The following is a 25,514-nucleotide window of genomic DNA, read 5'->3' on the forward strand; positions in this document are numbered from 1 at the left end:
TTAAAAAGTTTTAAGATTTGTTGAAAAAAAAATAGAAATAAAATAAAGAGCTAATTTCAAGTGCGTTGTTTTTTTTTATCTCATCGCATTAAAAACTGTAAATTAAAGCAGGGAAAAAAAATCACATGGACAATTGAATAAGTTTTTAATTTAATTAAAGAAATCATTGAAGTGATTAATCTGAACAAATGGGTATGCTCGATCAACCTGTTTTAATTAGATTCGAAAAAGTTTTTACTAAGTAAAAACTTTTGTCCCAATAAGTATTTTTTTTTTCAATTTATAATGGTAATTATATAAAATTTCATAGAAAAAAAAACCAGACGAAAAGAATTATAAAAGTGAATTTCTATTAATAACAATAAAAATAGTAATGCTAGTAAATTAATTTTTTATAGAGAAATTGTACTTTTTTTTGGTGAAATAAATTTTTAAATATATTTTTAGTTCCGTTAAAAACTACTTTTTTAGTATGAGATTATAGGTTTAAACCTCCTTAATATAGTGAAACTACATTTTCGTCAGGCGGTTTAAATTCATCTCTGATTTTAATGTCAGTGAGTCAATTTCTGTTAGATAAAATAAAGTTTTAAATGTATATATCTATATATATATATATAGAATTTAAATATTCAAATTTCCGACTTTATCGTAGTCTCATTTAAATTTTGCCATCACATAGTGATAATTAAACTGCCATTTGAAGTATTAATCCGCAAATAATATACGCAAACATTATATATATATATATACATAAATAAAATGGGATGGGTGACTCATAAATATTTTCACTTAATTCTGTAAATCAAAGGCAAATCATGGGATGTTGTACACTTTGGCTTGCATCCGATGGGAAATCATGTATAAAACGTTAATGGGATTGTCGCCAACGGCATGATCAGATACGCAGCACACAGTTAACGAAGTTATTATTTATGCCGTGTATATGTTCTACAAAAAAAAAATTTTTTCAATATATAAAATTCAAAAAAAAAAAGATGTTAAATTTTTTTTAAAATTCTCAACACCCAAAAAATGTGAAGATTAGCATATTTTATCTCGAGTATTAACAGATTAAAATTTTTAAAAAAATTCAAAAATTCAAGATAGATTTAAAAATTTAATTACAATTTTTCATGAAACAAACGATTTTTAATTTATAGTATATATAAAGTTTATATAATGAAACAAAATGTTTCCCCACTGGAAAATCAGTAGATTTATATTGTGGCAGTAGTAGAGGTTGAGTTTAATCAGACATGATATTCTATTTAAATTGAATACACGCTTTATGGTTTGAATGATGAAATTTATTTTTTTTTTGACATAATAATTAAATTTGTTATATTAATTAATATATTGTTGATTGTTATTGTTTTAAAACTATTATTATAACAAAATGTTATGTTTTAAAAAAATTTTAATCCAATAAATAAATTACTACTTTTATAATAAATTCTGAATGAATTATAATTTTTTTTTTAATTATAATTTAAAATTCCTAATACGAAGACGGAAAATAATTTCGAATTTAAATTTAAAAAAAAACTGCTATTTTAGCACAATTTTATATTTTTATTCTATAGAAAGAATTGATTGTAAAATGTTCGCTTTCTTGACTTCGCTTTCTTGAGAGTGAACAAACCACCCACATCGATTTACATTTCAAGGAATTTTTATACTTATTGTTATACGCGTAACGTTTGAATAGAACGGATGCAATATCACTTGACAATGTCACAATGTCCATTTACAAAGACTGGACACACGATTTGTACAACAAAATTGCTAACATTTATCTAGGACAAAGTGCACCAAACGTTTTTATACTTGAGTGACAAAATAAAAAAGAAACACTTTTTTTGCCCATAATGACAAAAGAAAAAAAAAAGAGACAAATGAATAGTCCCTCCCCCCAAAAAAAGTTCTATTTTTCATTTAGCCGAATTTTAAGGAGAATTATTTTTATATTTAATTTATTTTTAATAACCAAAAATTGTTGTGTAATAAAATTTTTAAAACTGAACATTCTTATTTAACCAAATTCTAATGTATAGGAGAATTTTTATTTACCTCCAAAGGGACATAAAATTTCTGGCGTAATTTTTTATTGGACCAACAGATTTTGAGCTACACTAAAATAAAATCCGAATGTTTGAAAAAATTCGATTTTTAAAATTTGAGAGGCGAACAAAAAATATATGTGACGCTCAACGGTGAAAGGGACCTTAGCTGCAAACAAATTTTAGGTTATGTTTTGAGTTTCTTAGACATAACCTAAAATTTGTTTGCAGTTATAAGGTCCCTTTCACCTCTGATGCGCAGTTTTTGATTGGATTAACAGATTTTGTGCTACACTCATACAAAGTTCGAATTTTTTGGAAAAATTTTTAGTTGAATTATAACGTGAATAATTCGTGCTTAATTCAGCGTATTAAATTCCTAGCTTCTATAGAATGTTCAGAAGAAATTTATAACACACAATCTACGCGAAATATATATCTACTGAAATAAACAAGAAGATAGTTTCATAATTTTCAAACTAATAAGTTTTCAGGAATAACGAGTTTTGGACCGTTAAACGTGAATAAATATATCGAAGCAAATAATAGAATTCATTGATTTTGTAAGAGTTAAAAAAGAAACTTATTTTCTACTTTTAAATGAGGGCAGGAAATTCAAATACTTTTTTAATAAATCAAAAAAGAAAAAAAAATTTAATAATAGTCTATCAGAAATTGACCGATTTCTGACAGTACTGAATCGATTTAACATTTTAAAAATAATTTTATCAGTAGTAAAAGTATGTATGTAAACGTGAGGACGGGAAGTATAACATTTTTAAAATTGGTTGGATTCGTTTGAAAATCGTTAATCTGGGGTTTTTGGGGTCGCAGATTACGAATATACAATATTCAAAAATTCAAAATGGCGGATCCAATATGGCAGATGAATTTTTTTAAATTATCCCAATTCGCTTAAGAATCGTTACTCGGGAATTTTTGAGACCGCTGATTACGAATGTGGCCTTGGTTTTCAAAAATACAAAATGGAGGATCCACAATTTTGAATTTTAAAAATTTGACCCCAAGTAACAAGTTTCGAGAAAAAATATTAAGTTTTTCAAAATCGACCGCCATTTTGAATTTTTTAAATCTAACTTCAGATTCGTATTCAGCGACCCCAAAAATGCTTAAAAGTGTATATCAAGACAATTTTTGGCTATAATTCCGTTTGACGTGAAACGTGTCCCCTATATATAATTTTAGTAAAGTTTCAGTAATAATTTTTTTTAATTCTTCATTATCGACATATAATCAAAATCATACAAAAAAAAATTTAGTTAAAAAATACCTGTTATAACGAAACTATATATTGATTATTGTTATTGGAATATATACCTTTTTGTATAGCTCTGCGGTTTCATTCGATTGTTGGATGTTATGTCACATCATTTTGAAATCCAAAATTGCTGCTGTATTGAGGAGTTGCGTAAAATATTCCAATGATGATGTGTATGGCTTTTGAAACTCAATTCCATACTTTTCACATTTTCACCACATCAAAAACTGAAACATAAAACAAATTCATTTGAATACACGAACAATTAGAATTGTATATATATATATTTCAAACATCTATATATATTTACAATAGTAAGTTCTCTCTAATAATCCAAATTATGTGAAATTCAAGCATTCTCAGGTTAACTAAATTATTGTTATTATGTTTACAGTTCGTAACTACACTAACTCAATACGATCGCTTTATGGTTCGAGGCACTATTGCTGCGGGTGTACATACATATATAATTTATGTTATTGGATTCCTAAACAAGAATTTAAATTGTCACTTTAAATAAAAAAAAAAATTTTTTAAACTTCATTTCACATCTAGAAAAAAGATTCTGTTTCAAAGAAATTTTTCATTAAAACAAAGAAATTTGTGCATTGTTATAGAATCAAAGAAATTATTTCTTTACCATTTTTCTGTTGCCTCAAAGAAATATTTATTCGCTTTAAAAAAAATTTTTTTTTTTTGAATCAAAGAAATACACTTTTATTTTAATGCAAATAAACAAAAATTTCGTAAAAGTAAAGAAAACTTTTTTTAAATTCAAATTTCATTTTTCATACAAAAAGTGATTTAAAAAAAACAATTTCTTTGTTTCAAAGAAATCTTTTTTTCTGGGTGTACTAGAAAAGTAAAAAATAAATAATCATTTCTTCGATTTAACCGGAAATTACTTTTTATGTTTCAGATTGACATCCAAAAATCATGAAGTGGATTTTAATGTTTATTGCAATAACAGCGGCACTGCCGGCAGTGGTTATATCGCAAGCAGAACGCAATAAACCCAGTCAGTATATTTGTATGCCAATTAACAATTTAATTTATATTCAATATTTAAAATACCCTCAAAACTGATGCATAGAGAATAAGTGAATAATAAATAAAAAAAAAACGAACAACATAGTCCCCATAAATATTCATATTGTCGAATTTGAATTTAACCTCAAAATTCATTAAGAAATATTTATATTCGTATTTATATTAAGCTAAATTTTTTTTAAAAAGAATTTTTATTTAACCAAAATTTCTGTTTAACAGAATTTCCATTGAAATAAAATTAAGTGAAATTTCGGACAAATGTGGAAATTCCATTAGGCAAAAATTTGGCTAAATAAAAATTTAGCTAAATAGAAATTATATTCAGCTGAAATTCAAATACGTAGAAATTTAATTAAATAGAAAATCTATTTTGCAGAAATTCGACTTAATAAAAATGCAGTTAGGCAGAAATTTGGCTAAACAAAAATTTAGCTAAATAGAAATTATATAAAGCTGAAATTTAAATACGTAAAAATTTAATTAAATAGAAAATCTATTTGGCAGAAATTCGACTTAATAAAAATTCAGTTAGGCAGAAATTTGGCTAAACAAAAATTTAGCTAAATAGAAATTATATTAAGCTGAAATTCGAATAAGTAGAAATTTAATTAAATAGAAAATCAATTTGGCAGAAACGACTTAATAAAAATTCGTTTTAAACTAAAAATTTAAGTAAAAATTTGGCTAAATAGAAATTATATTTGGCAAAAATTCTGTTAAGTGGAAATAAATAAATAAATAAATAAAAATTTGAATAAATAGAAATTATATTAATCTGATATTCGTATAAGTAGAAATTCAGTTTAATATATGTTTATCAAAATTCGTTTTAAAATAGAAATTGGGTTAAGTCTAAACTTTTGCTAAACGGAAATTATAGTTGGCGAAAATTCCGTTAAATAGAAACTTTTTTAGATAGAAATTTAGTTAAGTGGAAATGATATTAATTAAAAATTTGGCTTAATAGAAATTTTATTAGGCTGGAATTCGACTAATTAAAAATTTAGCGCCGTATCAATTTGGCATTTAAAAATAGAAATTTGGATAAATAGAAATTCTATTATGTCAAAATTCCGCTAAAATTAAGCTTTGTTAATAAGAAATTCGGTTAAATAGAAATTTCATTAAGTAAATATTTTACTAAATAGAAATTCAATTCTAAATGGTAAAAATTCTGTTAAATCGAAACTTTATTAAGTAGAAATTTGGCTAAATGAAAATTCAGTTAAATGGAAATTTAGCTAAACAGAAATTCGGCTGAATGGAAATTTGTCCTTTAAATTGTAACTTACTAATGATTTAGATTGTAATCAGTTTAAGAATTTTTGATATAATTTTTTTTTTCTTATTTGCTGCACAAATAATAATAAAAATAATAAAAATAATAAAAATAATAATAATAATAATAATAATAATCATAATAATAATAAGAGAAAGAACAAAAATTAAGCCATGCACAATCTTCTAGACAAGATTCTTTGTTATGTTCTTTCAGTGCCACGCTTGTACGGGGATAAAATTCCCTCAAGGGTATTAATGCCAAGCAACAAAAAAGTTCAAAGGAAGATTGTCCTTTACCATAACTTTTTTCGGTCTCACGTAAATCCACCAGCTGCAAATATGCTCGCTATGGTAAGTGTTGAATATTATGATAAAATATAAATTTTTTAAAATTTTATTTATAAATTTTAAATTTAAAAAAAATCACGAGGAAAATAATTACTGCGAGAATAGTTTTTCTTAAAAAAAAACAAGCCCTCCTCTCTTCTTCTTTGTTATCATGGTTTTTTCTCTTTTTTTCTTTCGAAAATTTCATCTCTAAAGTCGTTTTTAATAATGACGCGCGACTACTATAAAGATTACATTTTTTTTTCTCTTGTTTTTATTATTAAAAAAACAATACAAAGTGAAGCGGGATTTTTTTTTCAAAGCGAAACATAATGAAAAGAGGGGAAATAATAGTATTTTACAATTAAATGAAAATTAATTATTAATTTTAATATTAATATAAAAAAAATGTAATTATTAAAATTAGACTAGTTTTTTTTTTAAATACAATTGAAAATAAATCGAGGAAAAAAAATTGAATAGATTTTACATCAAATCAAAATTATATCAAATATGGGATGAGCTTTTCAATATATAGGTAAAATATAAAATAGGAAAATATTACAAATTTTTTCTTGTCCGTTAAATTGGGATTGGAGTTTGGCATTTCTCCAGGAACCGATTGCACGCTAGAGTTATAAAAGCACTGTACTTGCAATACATATATATATTCCATGAACATAATTCAACGCTAAACACGAAAAGCTGATATGAAATTATGGTTTATAACGAACACATTGTTTAAAATTTATTGCATTTTTATATGTGTTTAAAAAACAAATTTATAATTTCCTCTCTTAATAATAATAGTTAGATAACCGATTATATTTGAATCAAATAATTTTTTTCAAATGTATATAAAATATATAATTCATCATGTAAAACCCCGAAAAAGAGTGTACAGAAATTTAAAAAAATAATAATAAACAATGGAAATTGTCGGTACGGCTGACGTGCGAGGAGTAGAAATTTGGTGCTGACTTTAAAGCAAGATATTTTAAGTTGGAAAAAAGTTAGAGACTTCTAACTTAGATGCGGTTGGAAAGCTGATAAAATTCTGCTTCTGAATGTATATCAAGAAAATTTTTTTCTTTTTTTTTGGTATTTATAACACAGAAAAGATTTCAAGAAAAAATTATGGAATTTTCCTACTTTCGTACTAATGTTTTTGACTTCCGGCATAATCTAGAATAAGATATGGAAAAATTTGACAATTTTACAACATAATCTTAGCTCTTAGCTTTAATTTGCATTTTTGAAACCTAAAAAGTGTTTTGTGGTTCCTAAAAACTGTTAAAAAAGGTCTGAGCATGTTTTTCTACAACTCAGCCGTCAATCATCCCTTTTTCGCCGCCTCGCTGCTGCACTGTAAAAAAAAGGAGTTGAATTTCAACTCCCTAGGGGATGCTATAAAAGTTCCACCTTTTTAGAGTTGAAACGAAGAGAGTTAATGCTTTACGAGTTAATTTTATGCCTAGGGAGTTGGTTTTAAGGAGTTAATTTAATTATTAACTCCTTTTTTGAGTTGATTTTTAACTCGAAAATTTTAACTCCCAACTCCCACACAGAAAAAAGCTGGTGTTATTTTTGTTGCGGGTAATTTTCTCCAATGCTAAAACCCATAAGATTTAACCCAGATTTAGGGTAAAATTTGTTGCGTATTATTTTAACACCAATTCTGGTGTTAAAATAACACTTTGTTTTTCCTGTGGCAGTAACGTTAACTCGCTAATTTTTTTACAGTGTGGGTTATAGAAACACATACTTAAACATATTTTTAACATATTTCAGGAACTACAAAACATTTTTTAATTTTCAAAAAATCAAATTAAAGCTAAGATCTTAAAGATAGTGTTAAAATTTGAAAAATTAAAAAATGTATTGTAGTTCCTGAAATATGTTAAAAAATGTTTAAGTATGTGTTTCTACAACACAGCAGCGAGACGGCGAAAAGTGATGATTGACGGCTGAGTTGTTGAAAAACATGCTCGAACCTTTTTTAACATATTTCAGGAACCACAAAACAGTTTTTAGGTTTCAAAAATGCAAATTAAAGCTAACACCCTAAAGATTATGTTGTAAAATTGTCAAATTTTTCCATACCTTATTCTAGATTATGCCGCGGAAGTCAAAAACATTAGTACGAAAGTACACTGTAAAAAATTTAGGAAGTTAACTTCACTATAGGAGTTGGGAGTTCGATTTTTCGAGTTAAAAATCAACTCGAAGAAGGAGTTAACCAAGAGTAGAAGGGAGTTCAGTATCAACTCCCTTTTGAGTTATTTTATAATGGAGGATCATATTCTCCAACTCGTGTAAGGAGTTAAAGTTGAACTCCCTAATATGAACTCCCTTTGCTTTAACTCTTCAATGGGTGGGACTTTTATAGCACCCCCTAGGGAGTTAAAATTCAACTCCTTTTTTTTACAGTGTAGAAAAATTGCATAATTTTTTCTTGAAATCTTTTCTGTGTTATAAATACCAAAAAAAAAGAAAAAAATTTTCTTAATATACATTCAGAAGCAGAATTTTATCAGCTTTTCAACCGCATCTAAGTTAGGGGCCGTCCATAAACTACGTTACCTATTTTAGGGGGGGAGGGGGTCAAAAAATCTAAAAAAAATGCATTTAACGCAATGGTAACGTAGAAAGAAGTGGGGTAACGTAGTTTATGGACGGCCCCTTAGAAGTCTCTAATTTTTTTCTAACTTGAAATATCTTGCTTTAAAGTCAGCGCCGAATTTCCACTCCTCGAACGTCAACCATACCGACAATTTCCGACGGTATAGTGTATATCCTAACATTTTTAATGAAAAAAAATTTTGTTTCCAATTTTAGAAATGGCATTCAGGGGCAGCAAGAGCAGCGCAAAAATGGGCTGAGGCTTGTCTTGCATTAACACATGATAATGCTACTGGTTTGCACATAGATGCATTCGGCACTTGTGGACAAAATATTTTTATTTCAACTACCCAGGTGCCATGGTACGTATAAATTAAAAAAATAATTAATAAAAATAATATTAAGAAAAATTTCGTTATTTAAAAATATATACTGGTTAATTAATTTATTATAGGAAATATAATTATAATTAATAATAATTATAATTGTAATTAATTATATAAATAACATTTTTAAATTAAGAATAAAAAATAATTTGTTTCTAAATAAATAAAAATCAAAAACGTAATAAATTAATTTTGAGATTGTTATAAAAAAAAACTTAATTGCAGTTATAAAATAAACGATAGTATGGAGACTCCATATATGTGATATATAAACTATAAACGTAAAGGAGAGAATATTTATATATGCTAGACCAAATATGCGTATGAGATCGTAAACTAGAAGTTTGCAACCAATTCGAGCAATATATTCACAAAACGATAGCGTATATAAGGTTTTATTTACATATGCTACACTTGTGACTTTTGAGATCAACATGTATTGCCAGGGCAGTTTGTTACTGTATATATATATTAGCTATATATACATGAACGAGTTTTCAAAGCAAAAAGTGTCACCACAAAAAGTCTCTAGGGAAAAAAGAGAGTTTGCGTTCAATTTCATGAAGTATTCCTTAAATCCTGAGGTAGCTTAAGGGGGGAACACCAGTTGTAACTCAAAAAATAATGCTTTTTTCAAGAATATTTTCCAAAAGAACAATGAATCTTTTTAAAGAATACTATTTATTAGTTAAAAGTACATGTAAAAAGCTGTAATTTAAAAGAAAAAAAAAATTTTTTTAACAAAAACTTTTGGAGATATGAGCCATTGAAGTGGCGTCTTAAGAAAAAAGGCGAATTGCGGTGACCAGCATTCTGCAAGTATACTTCGTCTGAAATACAAAAATGAAATTGATTTACATTTATTATAAGATTATCTAGTTCGTGATCGAAGGATTTAAAAAAAAAAAAAAATTTGACAAAATGGCGACCTGTCAAAGTCAAAAGTATGATTTTCGTTAAAAAAATACGGTCGATTTTCAGCTATATAAAAAAAAGTTTTGATTAAAAAAAAAAATCCTTCGATCACGAACTAGACTTATATGTGTAAATGAAGCACACTAAATTTTAAATAAATCGGTTTAATGGTATTCGAGTAATCGTGGTCACCGACTTGGAAAATGTCATTTTGAGAAAAACGCATTAAAAGTTTCAACTTACTTTTTTTTGTTCAGAAGAAATTTTGTTTCTAAGTTACAAAGAGTCATCGATTCCTGGACCATATAATAACTCTTCCGCAGTGGTTGCCGTTTCTAAATCATAGGAAAAGGCCATCTGTCGTTAGGGTCAGGTATGGCTGGCCACCTTGTATGAAGCCACGGGACGCGCCGCTGCAGTGTTCTGTATATCTCATTTATTTTTCACCGGATCAACTTTGAAATTTACAGACACATTTCTAAATATGTATACTTTAAGAAAATGCACCAAAAAAAAAATCGATATTTCGAAAGTTACAACTGGTGTTCCCCCCTTAATACTATTGGGACTTAAGATCAATTCTTAGGAATTTATTTAGGAGTTTTTTTTTAATTTAACCAAATTTTCGGGAATTAAAAACAGTTTTTAGGACATACAGTTTTTTAGGGCTTTAGATTTTTGTGAATAAAAAGGTTTTTGGAACTTAGGAACAGTTTTTTTGGGACTTTAGAACAATTTTTGGAAATTAAAAACAGTTCTTGGAACTTAGAAACGGTTTTTTTTGGGACTTCAGAACAATTTTTGAAAATGAAAAACAGTTTTTGGGACATAGAAACAGTTTTTTTTGGAACTTAAGAACAATTTTTGTGAATTAAATCAGATTTTGGGACTGAAGATCAATTCTCGATAATTAGAAACAGTTACTTGGAACTAAAGAATCTAATTCTCGGGAATTATAGGAACAGATTTTTTTTTTTTGGATCTTAAGAACAATTTTTGGAAATTAAAAACCTTTTTCAGGTTCTTCGCCATAAAGACATGGTATTTGGAGAACAAGATTTTCAGATATGGACCACGGGCAATTAACGATCTTTCAAAAGTTGGACATTATACACAAATGGTGTGGGCATCGACACATCAAGTTGGTTGTGGTTGGACAAAATGTAACAAAAGTGTTCCACCACTTGGTGTTCCATATTTTAGCTACGTGTGCAATTATTGTCCAGCGTAAGTATACCTCAAACATAATATTATCTATTTTTCTCATATTAATTAATTGTCCAACAAAATTCCATTTGATTATTTGATTATAATTATAATGTTTATATAATTACAATATAATTTTTAATTGAACCGCAACGAAAAATATGATTTTTTTTTTGATTTAATAAAGAAATAATCGTACATAGAGAATAACACACTGTTCGTTAGAGTAATGAGTAATAAACTGAAGAAGCTCAACACACGTTTTGAATATTACAAAAGTCAATAGTGAATACTATTTGTATATATACATGTAGAGTTTGGTCGAGAAACTCTTGTTGTCTATATAATCTGCAAACTCAACGACATAAGTTCGAGAGCGTCACTCAAACATTTCATTCTACCAACTATATAGAGAAATACGAGTGATATTCATTCAATATTATTATTATTATTATTTATTAAACCAATAAAGCCCTTTCCAATATAAGTACTTAATTCTATTAATATTATTATAAATAATAACTAAATAATAATAAAAATAACAGTTTCCTTGAGAGTATCAAATTGATACCGTAAGTTTGATCAACTCATGAAACGTTTTGATTCGGTATATTAGGTACCAAATTGATACAAATATTGAAATAATTTTTCAGAAATAATTAGGATCATTTTTTGATAACTAAATTGGTGTCAAAGTATAACTATACACAGAAAAAAGGTGAGTAAAAAGTTGTAAAGATAGAGGATAAAACTGCCGTGTTTTCTAAAAACTTAGGTAACTGCAAAAAAATCGAAAAATGAGTTTTTTATATCGTTGGAATCGTGGAAAAAAGATACACCTGTTAATGCAAATTATTTTTAAAAATTGTTAATATTATTAATAATAATTTTTGCATAAATAATTGAAAATACCGGTAACTGCAAAAATTGATGAGTGATAATTTGAGAAACTTAGGTAACTGCTATAAAAACTTGGGTGTCTTTGGGTGTTGTGACGTATTTTGTAGGTCGTGATTTGAAGAACTTAGGTAACTGCACCAGTGCCTAAGTTTCTCAAAACACGGACCTCATTTTTCGAGCCCTCGTCGCATGGAAAACTTAGGTAACTACAGAGTGCTATCAGAGCACTGCAGTTACCTAAGTTTTCTATGCGACGAGGCCTCGAAAAAGGAGGTCCGTGTTTTGAAGGACCAAGTAACTGCAAAATCTTATACATTTCTTTAAAATTACAATGTTTTTTGTGCAATTAATAATTTATAATGACAATAAATAATGAAATAAAAAACTCCAATACCAATAATTTATCAATTATTGAAAAATTAAGTATTAATTTTAATAAATAACATAAAAGCATTAATAAATTAAGAAAATGAAGTTCAGTAATATGTTTATTTCATGATTAATATATAATTAATTTAGTTCAATTATTTAAAAAATTAAAATCGTTTTTAATTATTTAAATAAACGTTAATAAAGCAGCGAACTACATTACCTACAATAATTTGACTTTAATATTGTATAATTAAAATAAATTCAATCATATAGTTTAATATTTGTAAAAAATAATAATTATAATGATAACTTTCGCATCTTACTAAATAATTACACTTTATTATTTATTATTTTTTTAAATTTATTTTTATATTATTTTTATTTTATTTATGTATTTTATTTTATATTATTATTAAATATATTCTGAGTTAATACAATATTTGACTCTAATATTGTATAATTAAAATAAATTTAACCATAAAATTAAATATTTGTAAAAAACAATAATTATAGTGACAACTTTCGCAGCTTATTAAATAATTATAGTTTATTATTTAATATATTTTTACTATTTTTTGCCCAGAAAGATGAAAATTCTTATATATTCCCTGCAGTTACCTAAGTTTTCTGTGCGACGAGAGGCCTAATACGGGCGCTCGTAGCACGAGGGACCAAGTAACTACCAGTTACCTAAGTTTCTCGTGCGACGACCCTCGAATCAGCATACCGGTAACTACATTTTTAATAATTTATTGAATGTTTAAACAAATACAACATTTATTTTTACATAATTAAAAAGAATAAATTTAGACGAATCGAAGGAACAAAACGGCATTTAAAAATTTTAATTAGGCTTTGCGGTACATATCAATGAAGTTTAAACAGTTTTTCGCGTTTTTCTCGAAATCTTTCATTCTGCAGTTACCTAAGTTTTTAGAAAACACGGCAGAAAAGTCGTTAGGATACAGGGTAAAGGATAAATTTGTGATGGATAAAAATGTTACTAAAATATTACTAGAAAAATGGATGTCATATTTGAGTAAACTGTCTAATTTTAATAAAAATATTAGTAATTTTACACTTAACTTATTAAATCCACAAATTTTATATAAATAAGTAATTTGCATGTGGAAATATTTTGCCTATAATTATTGTCTATTAATAAAAATATCTTTGACTAATACAACTGACAGCTGACGACAGTGCGTAAATAATCAGAACTGGGAAATTACAACTCAACGTCTGTATTGTTGCACGAAAGCAGAGTTGGGTAGTAACTGAATTTTTTGTGCATATTAGGCTGTGTCAGTTTATCGAGATATGTCGAGTTCAAGATATGACGTCAGAGGCCTGGAGGGACAACAAACAGACGACACAATGTTATTCTTACGGGAAAGAAAATTTGTTTCCACTTTCATCAATTTTATTCATACTTTAAACACGGAAAACGCTTGTTGACATATAATAAAATTAAAATGTGTGTTGATAATTAATATTGTTATATATTTGATTCAATTGCAATGATAGATTTTCTGAATTCGTGATAAAATATAAATTTTGAGGTTAGGGGTGTTTGTTTACTAACTTGAAATCTTTTACTGCTGCGGTAATTCCCACTTAAAATATATATTTTATATCTTTTTTAATAACATGCACACTGGATATTGTTTAATAATGTTAAAATGTAAAATGTGATTAGTAAACAAACATCCCTAACCTCAAAATTTATATTTTATCACGAATTCAGAGAATCTATCAATGCAATTGAATCAAATATATAACAAAATTAATTATCAACACACATTTTAATTTTATTATACATCAACAAGCGTTTTCCGTATTTAAAGTATGAATAAAATTGATGAAAGTGGAAACAAATTTTCTTCCCCGTAAGAATAACATTGTGTCGTCTGTTTGTTGTCCCTCCAGGCCTCTGACGTCATATCTTGAACTCGACATATCTCGATAAACTGACACAGCCTAATATGCACAAAAAATTCAGTTACTACCCAACTCTGCTTTCGTGCAACAATACAGACGTTGAGTTGTAATTTCCCAGTTCTGATTATTTACGCACTGTCGTCAGCTGTCAGTTATATTAGTCAAAGATATTTTTATTAATAGACAATAATTATAGGCAAAATATTTCCACGTGCAATTACTTATTTATATAAAATTTGTGAATTTAATAAGTTAAGTGTAAAATTACTAATATTTTTACTAAAATTAGACAGTTTACTCAAATATGACATCCATTTTTCTAGTAATATTTTAGTAACATTTTTATCCATCACAAATTTATCCTTTACCCTGTATCTTAACGACTTTTATCCTCTATCTTTACAACTTTTTACTCACCTTTTTTCTGTGATCATGGCTGGCATGTTCTTATTGACAAGTTTATTAATCAATTTCTTTACTGCACTGAATTTTTAAGTATTAAAATTAGTTTTATTATGAATTCTAAGAAAGAGAGAAGCGAAAATTTATTCATAGTGAGAAGTTGAGTAAGAAAATATACGTTTGGAGATAAAGTGAAATATAAACCAATCTTTATTTAGGGCTCTGTTACATGAAGCAGATTAGCAGAATAGATTTCAACCAATCAAAATTTAGTCTCTTGCGGCAAGGTAATATTTGCTGTAATAGACTCCATTTTGATTGGTTAAAATCTATTCTGCTAATTTACTAATCTGCTCCATGTGGCAGAGCCCTTTGTTCGTAATAGCAGATTTAAGGTCAGTTCATAATTGCAACACTTGGAAATTTTTAATTATTTTTAAGACGGTTACAATTCCGGTTAAGTTTCTTTCCTGCTTTGGCTTATACTAATTTAAATATCAAAAAATAATCGTAATTTCATGATAATTTCTAAAAAACATATTGTATAATTTAATTAAAATTTAATTTTTGTATCAGTAGTAAAAGTCAGTTTTAGTCAGACGTAATCTAATCGTGTATAATTTTTTCCCAGCAGTATAATAAAAGAGTCATACTCCGACCAAATTCTTATATACTAATTATAATTCTAATCTTTTAAATTTTCTATTATATATTTACATATAAAAGAATAATAAATTTCATTTTTGTAAATATATATACACTTTACCGCATATACGATTGTGAAATAACAATAGAAAAGCTTCGAGGGTAATTTATATCCTCACTGCGACCTATAGATATATATTTCCTACGAGGATAAATAACCGCGAAAATGTAAAAATATTGACTTTATCGTCGAGAGACCCGCGTATGTATCAAAAAAATGATAGTATTATTTTTACTCATAGCAAGTACGTATTTTTTCACCAAGGCAAAAAGGTTCAATATCTGCGTTATGTTCAATTTCACGAGTAGTTTCGTTGCTTCAAAATTAATGAGGAAATTTGTCACTCCGACCTTATATATATACACTGAATTTTCCCTTATTCTCAACAGTCATATTTGGACTAAAAGTTAAGAACTCTCTAGTTTCTCATTTAACCCCCTTATATTCTATATAATGAATCGTTAAACGATGTCACGTTCTGCAAAGAGAAAAATAATTTCCAAACAAAAATTAATCCTTTAAAAAAATATGATATAAAAATTTATAAAGTCTTATTAAAACAATAATTTAATGAAAAAAATTATTTGAGATAATACTTCTAATTTTTGTACTTAATTCTGCTTTCACTATAAATTCGTTTTATAACTGAATTATTTGTGATTTTTTGCTTTTCCAGTAGACTGACTTATTTTAAAATATTCATCAGATTGGTTTCAAACTTGACGTGGACACAAGATAAAACATGATAGAGCTACACAAATATCAAAAAAAGAATCTTTCTCTACTTTTAAATATTTATATAATTTAAAACTTTTTTAAATTTTATGATTTAGATATCAAAAATAGATTTTATATATATATATACCTAATATAATTTAATGTTTGTTGAAATGCTTATGTGGGCATTGATGTGTATACTATATATATGTTTATACGGTACATAAACTATAAGCTGATTGCATTTCAACATATTCCATTTAACACAGAATGTGTATTTGCCTATATAGAGAATATGCGTAGAAATTGTGCAGAATAATATCAAATATTTGTGAACGACATTGATATTAATCGATGCTATTCTCGTATATTGCTCTCATGAGCTTTCAACTACAGTTAACATGCTCACAAAATTTGTCCAGCAAAAAAAATTCGTTTACGAAAATGTTTCAAAAAAAATTTGTTTTCATTTCGCTTTCATAAATTATTTATAATTATTTTCAAATTACAAATTAATTATAGATATTATAAAAATAATAATCAAATTATATAATTAATTAAGAAAATTATTAAATGAATAATCAAATTAGAATATATTAATTAATAAATTAATTATACAAACAGCCACAGAAAAAAATCTTTACCTGAAATAGCGATATGTTACACTAAAACAGGGAAAATTTTCGCTATTCTAGAGAAACATATCGCTATTTCAGATAAAGATTTTTTTTTCCATGAGTCAAATTAAAATTTAATTAAGAAATTAATTAGATGAAACATCAAAAAAAAAGAAAGACGTTTTGACTAAAATTTACTATTACTACTCTGACACAAAAAATTCTACGAATTTAACAAAGTTCCGTCTGACTAATATTGTCCTTTACTACTGAAATAACAATTAAAAGATTCAAGATCATACTGTCTGACTAAAAAATACTTTTACTGCTAATAAAAATTTTCAAGTCTGACTACAACTGACTCTTACTATACTGATATAATAAAAATAATAATAATTCTAAAATATTAATAATAATAATAATAATAATAATAATAATAATAATAATAATTTTATTATTATTACCATCATGCTGTCTGACTAAAAATTACTTTTACTACTAATAAAAAATACCAAAAACTTCCAAGTCATGACTTTTACTATTAAAATCAAATTTTAAAGTCTGACTGAAACTGATTTTTACTACTGGCACGAAAAAATATACAAATTTGATAATATCAGACAGAAAAAAAATTCTTTGTTTCAAAGAAATTTACGTGCATTATTATAGGGTCAAAGAAAAATTTTGTATTTGATTTAAAAAAATTATTTCTTTACTTTTTTTATTGACTCAAAGAAATAGTTCTTTGATTTTACGAAATTTTTTATTTGAATCAAAGAAATTTACGTGCATTATTATAGGGTCAAAGAAAAATTTTGTATTTGATTTAAAAAAATTATTTCTTTACTTTTTTTATTGACTCAAAGAAATAGTTCTTTGATTTTACGAAATTTTTTATTTGAATCAAAGAAATATTTCTTTGACTCAAAAAAAAATTTTCTTTAGATTAAAAATATCATTCAAAGACAAAAATTTCTTTAATTCAAACATTTTTTTTTTCGTTAAACCAAAAAAAACTTTTTTAAATTCAAATTTCATATGTGTTTGATTCAAAAAGTATAATTTAAAAAAAAACTGATTTCTTTGTTTCAAAGAAATCTTTTTTCTAGGTGAAAATTTGAATTTGGAACTTTTTTTTTTATCTTTTTCAGAGGCAATTACGCTGATAGTTTGAGTACACCCTATACAGCTGGACCTTCTTGCAGTGACTGTAAGCATCATTGTCGCATAGGTAAGCTTTGCAAAAATTCATGTCCATGGGCCGATCTTTGGGCGAATTGCCGTCAACTTTACGAAACTCTACCCGATTGGCTTTGTCACAGTGACACAGAACAGGGTTTAAAACGTCAACAATTTTGTCGTGCTACGTGTAAATGTCGTGATAAAATCTACTGAATATAATATAGAATGAAAGAATTATAAATAAAATACATGGAAAAAAAAATATTTACCTGAAACAGCGAAAGATTTCACTAGAATAGTGAAATATTTAACTGAAACAAGTAAAACTTTTACTAGTATTAGTGAAACATTTCGTTGTTCCAGGTAATTTTTTTTATAATTATATACACAAATGGGAGGCTGTGATTCGTTTGAACGTGAGTATAATAATTTTTTTTCTTTATTTATATATAGACGATAAAAGTTCGTAAAATTTAAGTCAACATGAAAAATTAAATTTAAAAATTTTTAAAAACCCAAAAAATAAAATTAATTTTAAAATTAAAAAATTCTGAAAAAAAGTTAACAAAAATTTTATCGACTGTTAAAAAAAAACTAGAAAATATAAAAAAATTATTATTATAATAAAAATGTATAAACTTCAGATAATAGTATTAATTTTGCAGAAATTTCATTTCAAATTCGCAATCCAACATTTTATTAAAGTAACAACAAATAATAATTTAAGTTTACTATTGCAATATCAAAAAAAAAAAAGTTATTTGTTCGCATTTTTCTTTCGATTGACATTATATTAAAACCGGAAATATATACGAAAGAAAAATATATAAAGCAGAATAAAAAAGATATATTCGTTCAGATTTCTCAACAATTGGAAATTGACATAACGTCCTTTTTTCAAGGAGAAAACGGTTTCAGGGTGCTTGATGTAAAGTTTGTGTTATTGTAAATAAAATTAGAGTAGTAAAAATTTTAAATACTGAGAAAAAAAGAAAAAAATTTTTTCCTTCTATCAAAATATTTCAATGTAAATAAAAGACATTTTTCTTAACGCAATTTAAAAGAAAAGAAAATTATTTTTAAAAAAATTTCATTATTTTATTTTTTACTATTTATAATAAATATAAGAATTAAAATATGTAATTTCAGTAATTTACTCCTTCTTCGATTTTTTTTCTCAGTATATAAATTTATACACTAAGTATAAACAATATTTTGAACATATTTTATATCAAAAAAAAAAAAAATAAATAAAATAAAAAAAATTGGTATATATGAAGCAAACAATCAATGCGAATAATAGATGTGTTAAAGTATGTGTCTCTAAATTATAGGGAAGATGTGTGTTTTCACGTATTAATAAATTCAAATTATATTATCTCCTTTCAACATATCAAAAATTAAGATAAACTTTCACGGAGAAAAAAAGTTAGCCATATTAGCTAAAATTTAGCTATTTTAGCTAACCCTATTTGCTATTATATTGACAGCAATTTTCGTTAGCTAATACAGCTAAAAATTACCTACTATAGCTAAAATAGTTTGCTGTAACAGCTAAAAATTAGCTACTATAGCTAAAATAGTTTGCTGTAACAGCTAAATATTAGCTACTGTAGCTAAAAATTAGCTATCCATATAATAGCAAACTCATTTTTCTCCGTGTTGGTTTCTTTAATTTCGAATTTTTTTCTCAGTTTTAAATCGAATAACGAATTGTTAAAATATATTTTCCAAAAATATTTCGTAAAATTATCTCGAGGTAAAATTAAAATTATCTACGAAATTTATAATTATTCAAAATTTATATTTTGCCGAAATTAACGAAATTTTTACATATATTTACGAAAAAAAATACGAATGTAAAATACAAATATATATATATATATATATATATATATATATATATATACAAAAATATATTATAAAAATCACGAATAATGTTAAAAATAAGAAAAAAATTGTGTGGCACATAAAAAATTGTGCCATTAGATGTTTATGACATTTATATATAAATACATATAAGAAAATCTCACAATTATAGCGTAAAAAAATCGAAAATTTGAAAATCATGAAACTGTAGAAAATTTCATTAAATCGTTATAAGAACGTCAAATGTATTTAAAATTTTTTTCCCCAGTTGCAATATTTTTTCTCTTCCATTCATTTCAACTAGAATAGAAAAAATTTATTTTTGGACGTTCTTTGTCAACCGGACCACCCCATCTCTTTATAATTGGTTTAATTTAAAAAAATTTTATCATATTGGAAAAATTAGCTTGGAATGTCTACTTTATAATCCCGTTGGGCGCTTTTTGAAATTCAAAATGGCGACTTAAATATGAAGCCTAAACGACATAAAAAACACAAAAAATCCACTAATATGATCTATATTATTGTTTAAAGCTTCACATATGACGATAAAAATAACCACAACATAGTTTACTTACAAACTGATAACGTATCTCCATTACAAATTCAAAAATCCAAAATGGCGGATTAAATATGGCGGATAAAATTAAAAATTGAGATAGGCTCGTGAAAATTACTACTTGGTGGTTTTCGAGGTCGCTGGTTACAAATTTGATGTCAGTTTTTAAAAATAATAAATAGCAGATTCAAAATGGCGGACCAAAAATTTAAAAAATTGAGCTAATTTCGTAAAAATGTCTTCATAGGGGTTTTTTTGGTCGCTGATTACAAATCCGATGTCAGTTTTAAAAAAATTTTAAATGGTTGATGACAAATCTCTATTTAAAAATCAAAATGGCGGATAGATTTAAAAAATTAAGCTAGTCTTGTGATTTTTAATTTTTTATAAAAATTTTCCATAAAAAGTTATCTGGCGTTGTATTTGATAAGTTCAAATGGCACTTTTTTACGTTTAATATAAAAAAGTTAGATCAATTTTTTATATTTTGGTCCACCATTTTAGATTCACAATTTGATTTTTCAAAAAGTAACGATGAATTCGTAAAGATTGTCCTGAAAAACCCTTAGGTAGACATTTTAACGAGTTTAGCTCAATTTTTTGGATTTTTGGTCCGCCATTTAGAATTTTTTAAAAGTAAAAGCAGATTCGTAATCAGTGACCCCGAAAACCCCCCAGGTAAACAATTTCACGTGTTTAACTCAATTACTTAAATTTTGGGCTACTATTTTAAGTTCGCCATTTTGAATTTTTAAAAACTAATAACGGACTTGTAATCAGCGACCCCAAAAACCCCCGAGTAACAAGTTTCCGTCGAATCTAAACGATTTTTCAATTTTTGTCCGCCATATTGAAACCGCCATTTTGAATTTTTGAAAACTAACACCGGATTCGTAATCAGCGACCCCAAAAACCTTCGAGTAACAAGTTTCAGTCGAATATAAACGATTTTTCAATTTTTGTCCGCCATATTAGATCCGCCATTTTGAATTTTAAATAGAGATTTGTCATCAACCATTTAAAATTTTTTTAAAACTGACATCGGATTTGTAATCAGCGACCAAAAAAACCCCTATGAAGACATTTTTACGAAATTAGCTCAATTTTTTAAATTTTTGGTCCGCCATTTTGAATCCGCTATTTATTATTTTTGAAAACTGACATCAAATTTGTAACCAGCGACCTCGAAAACCACCAAGTAGTAATTTTCACGAGCCTATCTCAATTTTTAATTTTATCCGCCATATTTAATCCGCCATTTTGAATTTTTGAATTTGGAATGGAGATACGTTATCAGTTTGTAAGTAAACTATGTTGTGGTTATTTTTATCGTCATATGTGAAGCTTTAAACAATAATATAGATCACTAGCTGTCGCACCCGTCTTCGACGGTTATAATATTTAGATTTAATAAATTTTGAAATTTATAATTACATCCAACTATGCGTGTTCTCCTGTATTAAAATATCTTTTTATAAATTTTTAATTATTATTTATTCAATTCAATTTAATTTTTTCACTGCTTTTAATAAAATTAAAATAATTTAAAATTGTATTTAATTTTATAGTATTGAAAATAAAAATTATTTTAATCAATACAATTTAAATTAAAATTTTAAAAAACTTTAAAAATTATTTCAAGAATAAATTTTTAATATAAAAATTTCTTTTAAATAAAATGAAAATAATTTAATTTTATTATATTTATTATATTATATTTAAGTTTATTTAGTTTATTTAGTTTTATTATATTTAAAAATAATTTGTATCTATAATAATAATAATAATAATAATAATAATAATAATAATAATAATATTCAATAATAATAATAATAATTTAAATATAATAATTGTTAATTTCAAAGAGTAAAAAAGTAATTTTTGATTTATTATTTTTACAATATCTGATTTCATATTCAGATTTGCAATTATTAATTTTAAAATTCTGATAAAATTCTTAAATTAAAATTCTTAAAATTTCTTGTTAAAAGCATACTTAATTGGTCACAAAATTTTAAATAAAGAACGTTTAGTAAAGAATTATCAAAAAATAAAAAATGTTAAATATTTTAAATTTTTTGAAAGTGTCATATTTTTGTTTAAATTAATATTTTTCATTGGTGTGCAGCTAAGATTGCGTTTAATACCCAACAGACTAAAAACATTATTGTTTTACTTATAAAAAGTTGAACATGACGAATTCTTATATTACAATGTTATTAAAAAAATTGGAAATTCAAAAATTTGATTTAGACTTTTAAATTCAGACTATTTACTTAATTTAATAAAAAAATTGATTGCATTTATGTGAAAAAATTAGATACAAATAGTTTCAAATCAATCTGACAAAAAATAAAAAATTTGCATTTTTTTGATTTTTTTAAATTTTTTGAAAAAATGTCATAACTTTCGTTCATGTTAATATTTTTTAATCAAATATGGCTAAGATTTTAAGTTACGTTAAGACTGAATGCACAGCCAAGTTTCACCTCAATCGGTTGAGCCGTTTTAAAGTTGTGCCGGTACAAAATATTGACGACAGACAGACAGACAGATAGACAGACAGACAGAATTTTTATTTATAACATATTTGTTATCTTTACTACTTAAAATGATAAACTATGCAAGAAAAAATTAATTTGGAGCAATGTACAGACAAAAGTCTGATTTTATTAATATAGATATTAGTGGATTTTTTGTGTTTTTTATGTCGTTTAGGCGCCATATTTAAGTCGCCATTTTGAATTTCAAAAAGCGCCCAACGGGATTATAAAGTAGACATTCCAAGCTAATTTTTCCAATATGATAAAATTTTTTTAAATTAAACCAATTATGGAGAGATGGGGTGGTCCGGTTGACAAAGAATTATTTCAATTAAATCTTTCACTATTTTACTGAAACGTTTCCCTGTTCCAGATAAAGTTTTTTATTATAATTAATATAAAATTTTTTTTTAGTTTTTTTATTAAGAAAAGAAGGAAAAAAATATTTAAAGTCCATATATGTAAAATAAAATAAGTTATTTTTAATTCCCGTTGAATATATTATTGAGATGATAAAAATAAAATTGATCGTTGATATCGACAGGAATATTTTCTCGTATATATACCTACGTAAAAAAAAAAGGGTGGTGAAAAATTACTAAGGTGCTTTAAACCCTTATTGGTATCTTCTCTCTCGCCTATAAAAACGCAAGAGAAGGTGTTTTTTTTCCTTCGCCAAGCACCACGAGAAATTCATTGCTTCAGCATCTGCTATTCTTCGTCATAATTTTTTTTTCCCTTAAAAAATATCGCCTATTCCAAAATTGGATCATTTAAAAAATAATTTCATGATCGAAAATATATGCGTTTCATTTGGAGAATTATTTCAATTTAAAATTTTTTAAGTTTTTTAATTTATAAAATATAAATAGGGTAGAAGTACCATTTGTGGCTACTTTCAGATTATCACCCAGAGAAAATATTTCGTTGATTTAAAGAAACCAGTTTCTTTGACTTGTTTTCTTTCATTTAAAATAAAATTTTCAATTTCATTTTTATTTATTAAAAAAGCTTCTTAGTTTCAAAGATAATTTGTTTAAAACAAATAAATTTTCTTTGAATCAAAGAAAAATTTGTTTGAATTAAAAAAATTTTTCTTTGCTTTTACGAAAATGAAATTTTTGAGTGTTTTGAATCAAAAAAATGTTTTCTTTGAATAATTTTTTTAACCTAAAGAAAAATATTATTATTAATTTATTATTTTTAAACTATAATTTAATCAAAATACGAACATATAGGGTAACTGCACCAGTGGTGGATCAGTTAAGCCCCTTAACTTTCTTATTTTGACTTTGAAGTTCTGTATAGGTTGTTTTTAGACAAATTCGAGGTTATTCTTTATAGTATTCTGGACCAGATAGTTCCAATAGACATTTCCTTCAAGGTTAGACTTAATTTTGACACCTACGTTTACTTTAATGCTCCATCAAAGATAATTTGTCAATGATCCTATTCTGGATCACTGTTTGCACCAGTCATGGTTATAGATTGCTCCAGTGGTGGATCACTTAAAAAATCATACTAAAAAACATTGCATTTCAAAATTACGAGACTGAGACGTTTTGCAACTTTTATAAGGCTTTACGGACAGATTTTCAAATTCACTTTCCTATCCATATCCCCTCCTCTTTCATTTCTATAGGTATAATGTGACTAAATATTAATTAATCATCTTTTTATTAGAATTTTTGGTAATAAATAAATAAAACTCTTAAAGCTTCAGTTTCAATGATAAATAACATTTATTAATTCTGGGTATTTTAATTCAACAAAAATTTAACAATTTGAAATCAGGGGGTCGATTACGTAACTTTCCCACATCCCACTTCCCACATCTCACTTCCCACATTTTACATCCCACTTCTCACTTCCCACATTTTACATCCCACATCCCACTTCTCACTTCCCACATTTTACATCCCACATCTCACTTCCCACATTTTACATCCCACATCTCACTTCCTACATTTTACATCCCACTTCTCATTTCCCACATCTCACTTCCCACATTTTACATCCCACTTCTCACTTCCCACATTTTACATCCCACATCTCACTTCCCACATTTTACATCCCACATCTCACTTCCTACATTTTACATCCTACTTCTCAATTCCCACATCCCATTTCCCACATCTCACTTCCCACATTTTACATCCCACTTCTCACATTTTACATACCACTTCCCACATCCAACATCTTGTGGGAAATGGGAGAGATGTGAGAAGTGGGATATAAAAGGTGGGAAGCGTGATAAGAAAAGTGTAATGTACAATGTGAGATGTGAAGTGTGAAAAGTGAAATGTGAGAAGTGGGATGTGAAATGTGGGAAGTGAGATGTGGAATGTGAAATATGGGAAGGGGATGTGGGATGTGGTATGTGAAATATGGGAAGTGGGAAGTGGATATGAAATATGGGAAGTAAGAAGTGAGATGTGGGAAATGAGAAGTGGGATGTAAAATGTAGGAAGTGAGATGTGGGATGTAAAATGTGGGAAGTGGGATGTAAAATGTACGAAGTGAGATGTGGGATTTGGGAAGTAAGATGTAAAATGTGGGAAGTGAGATGTGGGATGT

The 25,514-nt window shown here is 26.4% G+C and overlaps 1 protein-coding gene and 1 long non-coding RNA gene across 3 annotated transcripts in view; one reads left to right on the forward strand and one right to left on the reverse strand.

Annotated features, from left to right (window-relative positions):
* LOC127285081 (cysteine-rich venom protein DIS1-like) overlaps positions 1–20,050 on the forward strand; it is a 44,688-nt gene extending 24,638 nt beyond the window's left edge. For both annotated transcript variants that reach the window (XM_051310894.1, XM_051310895.1), the window contains exons 2-6: positions 4,262–4,360; positions 5,888–6,024; positions 8,839–8,984; positions 10,944–11,150; positions 17,936–20,050. In XM_051310894.1, the coding sequence (XP_051166851.1) occupies positions 4,279–4,360; positions 5,888–6,024; positions 8,839–8,984; positions 10,944–11,150; positions 17,936–18,179 (816 nt within the window). In that variant the 5' untranslated portion in view covers positions 4,262–4,278 and the 3' untranslated portion in view covers positions 18,180–20,050. The remainder of the gene's footprint in view (positions 1–4,261; positions 4,361–5,887; positions 6,025–8,838; positions 8,985–10,943; positions 11,151–17,935) is intronic.
* Positions 3,408–25,514, reverse strand: part of LOC127285085 (uncharacterized) — a 36,810-nt gene continuing 14,703 nt past the window's right edge. Inside the window, exon 8 of the long non-coding RNA XR_007843557.1 lies at positions 3,408–3,569. This is a non-coding gene — a long non-coding RNA (uncharacterized LOC127285085). The remainder of the gene's footprint in view (positions 3,570–25,514) is intronic.

The sequence above is a fragment of the Leptopilina boulardi genome, unplaced genomic scaffold, assembly GCF_019393585.1.
Source record: "Leptopilina boulardi isolate dan_hultmark-lab unplaced genomic scaffold, ZJU_Lbou_2.1 LbouV2_330, whole genome shotgun sequence".
NCBI lineage: Eukaryota > Metazoa > Arthropoda > Insecta > Hymenoptera > Figitidae > Leptopilina > Leptopilina boulardi.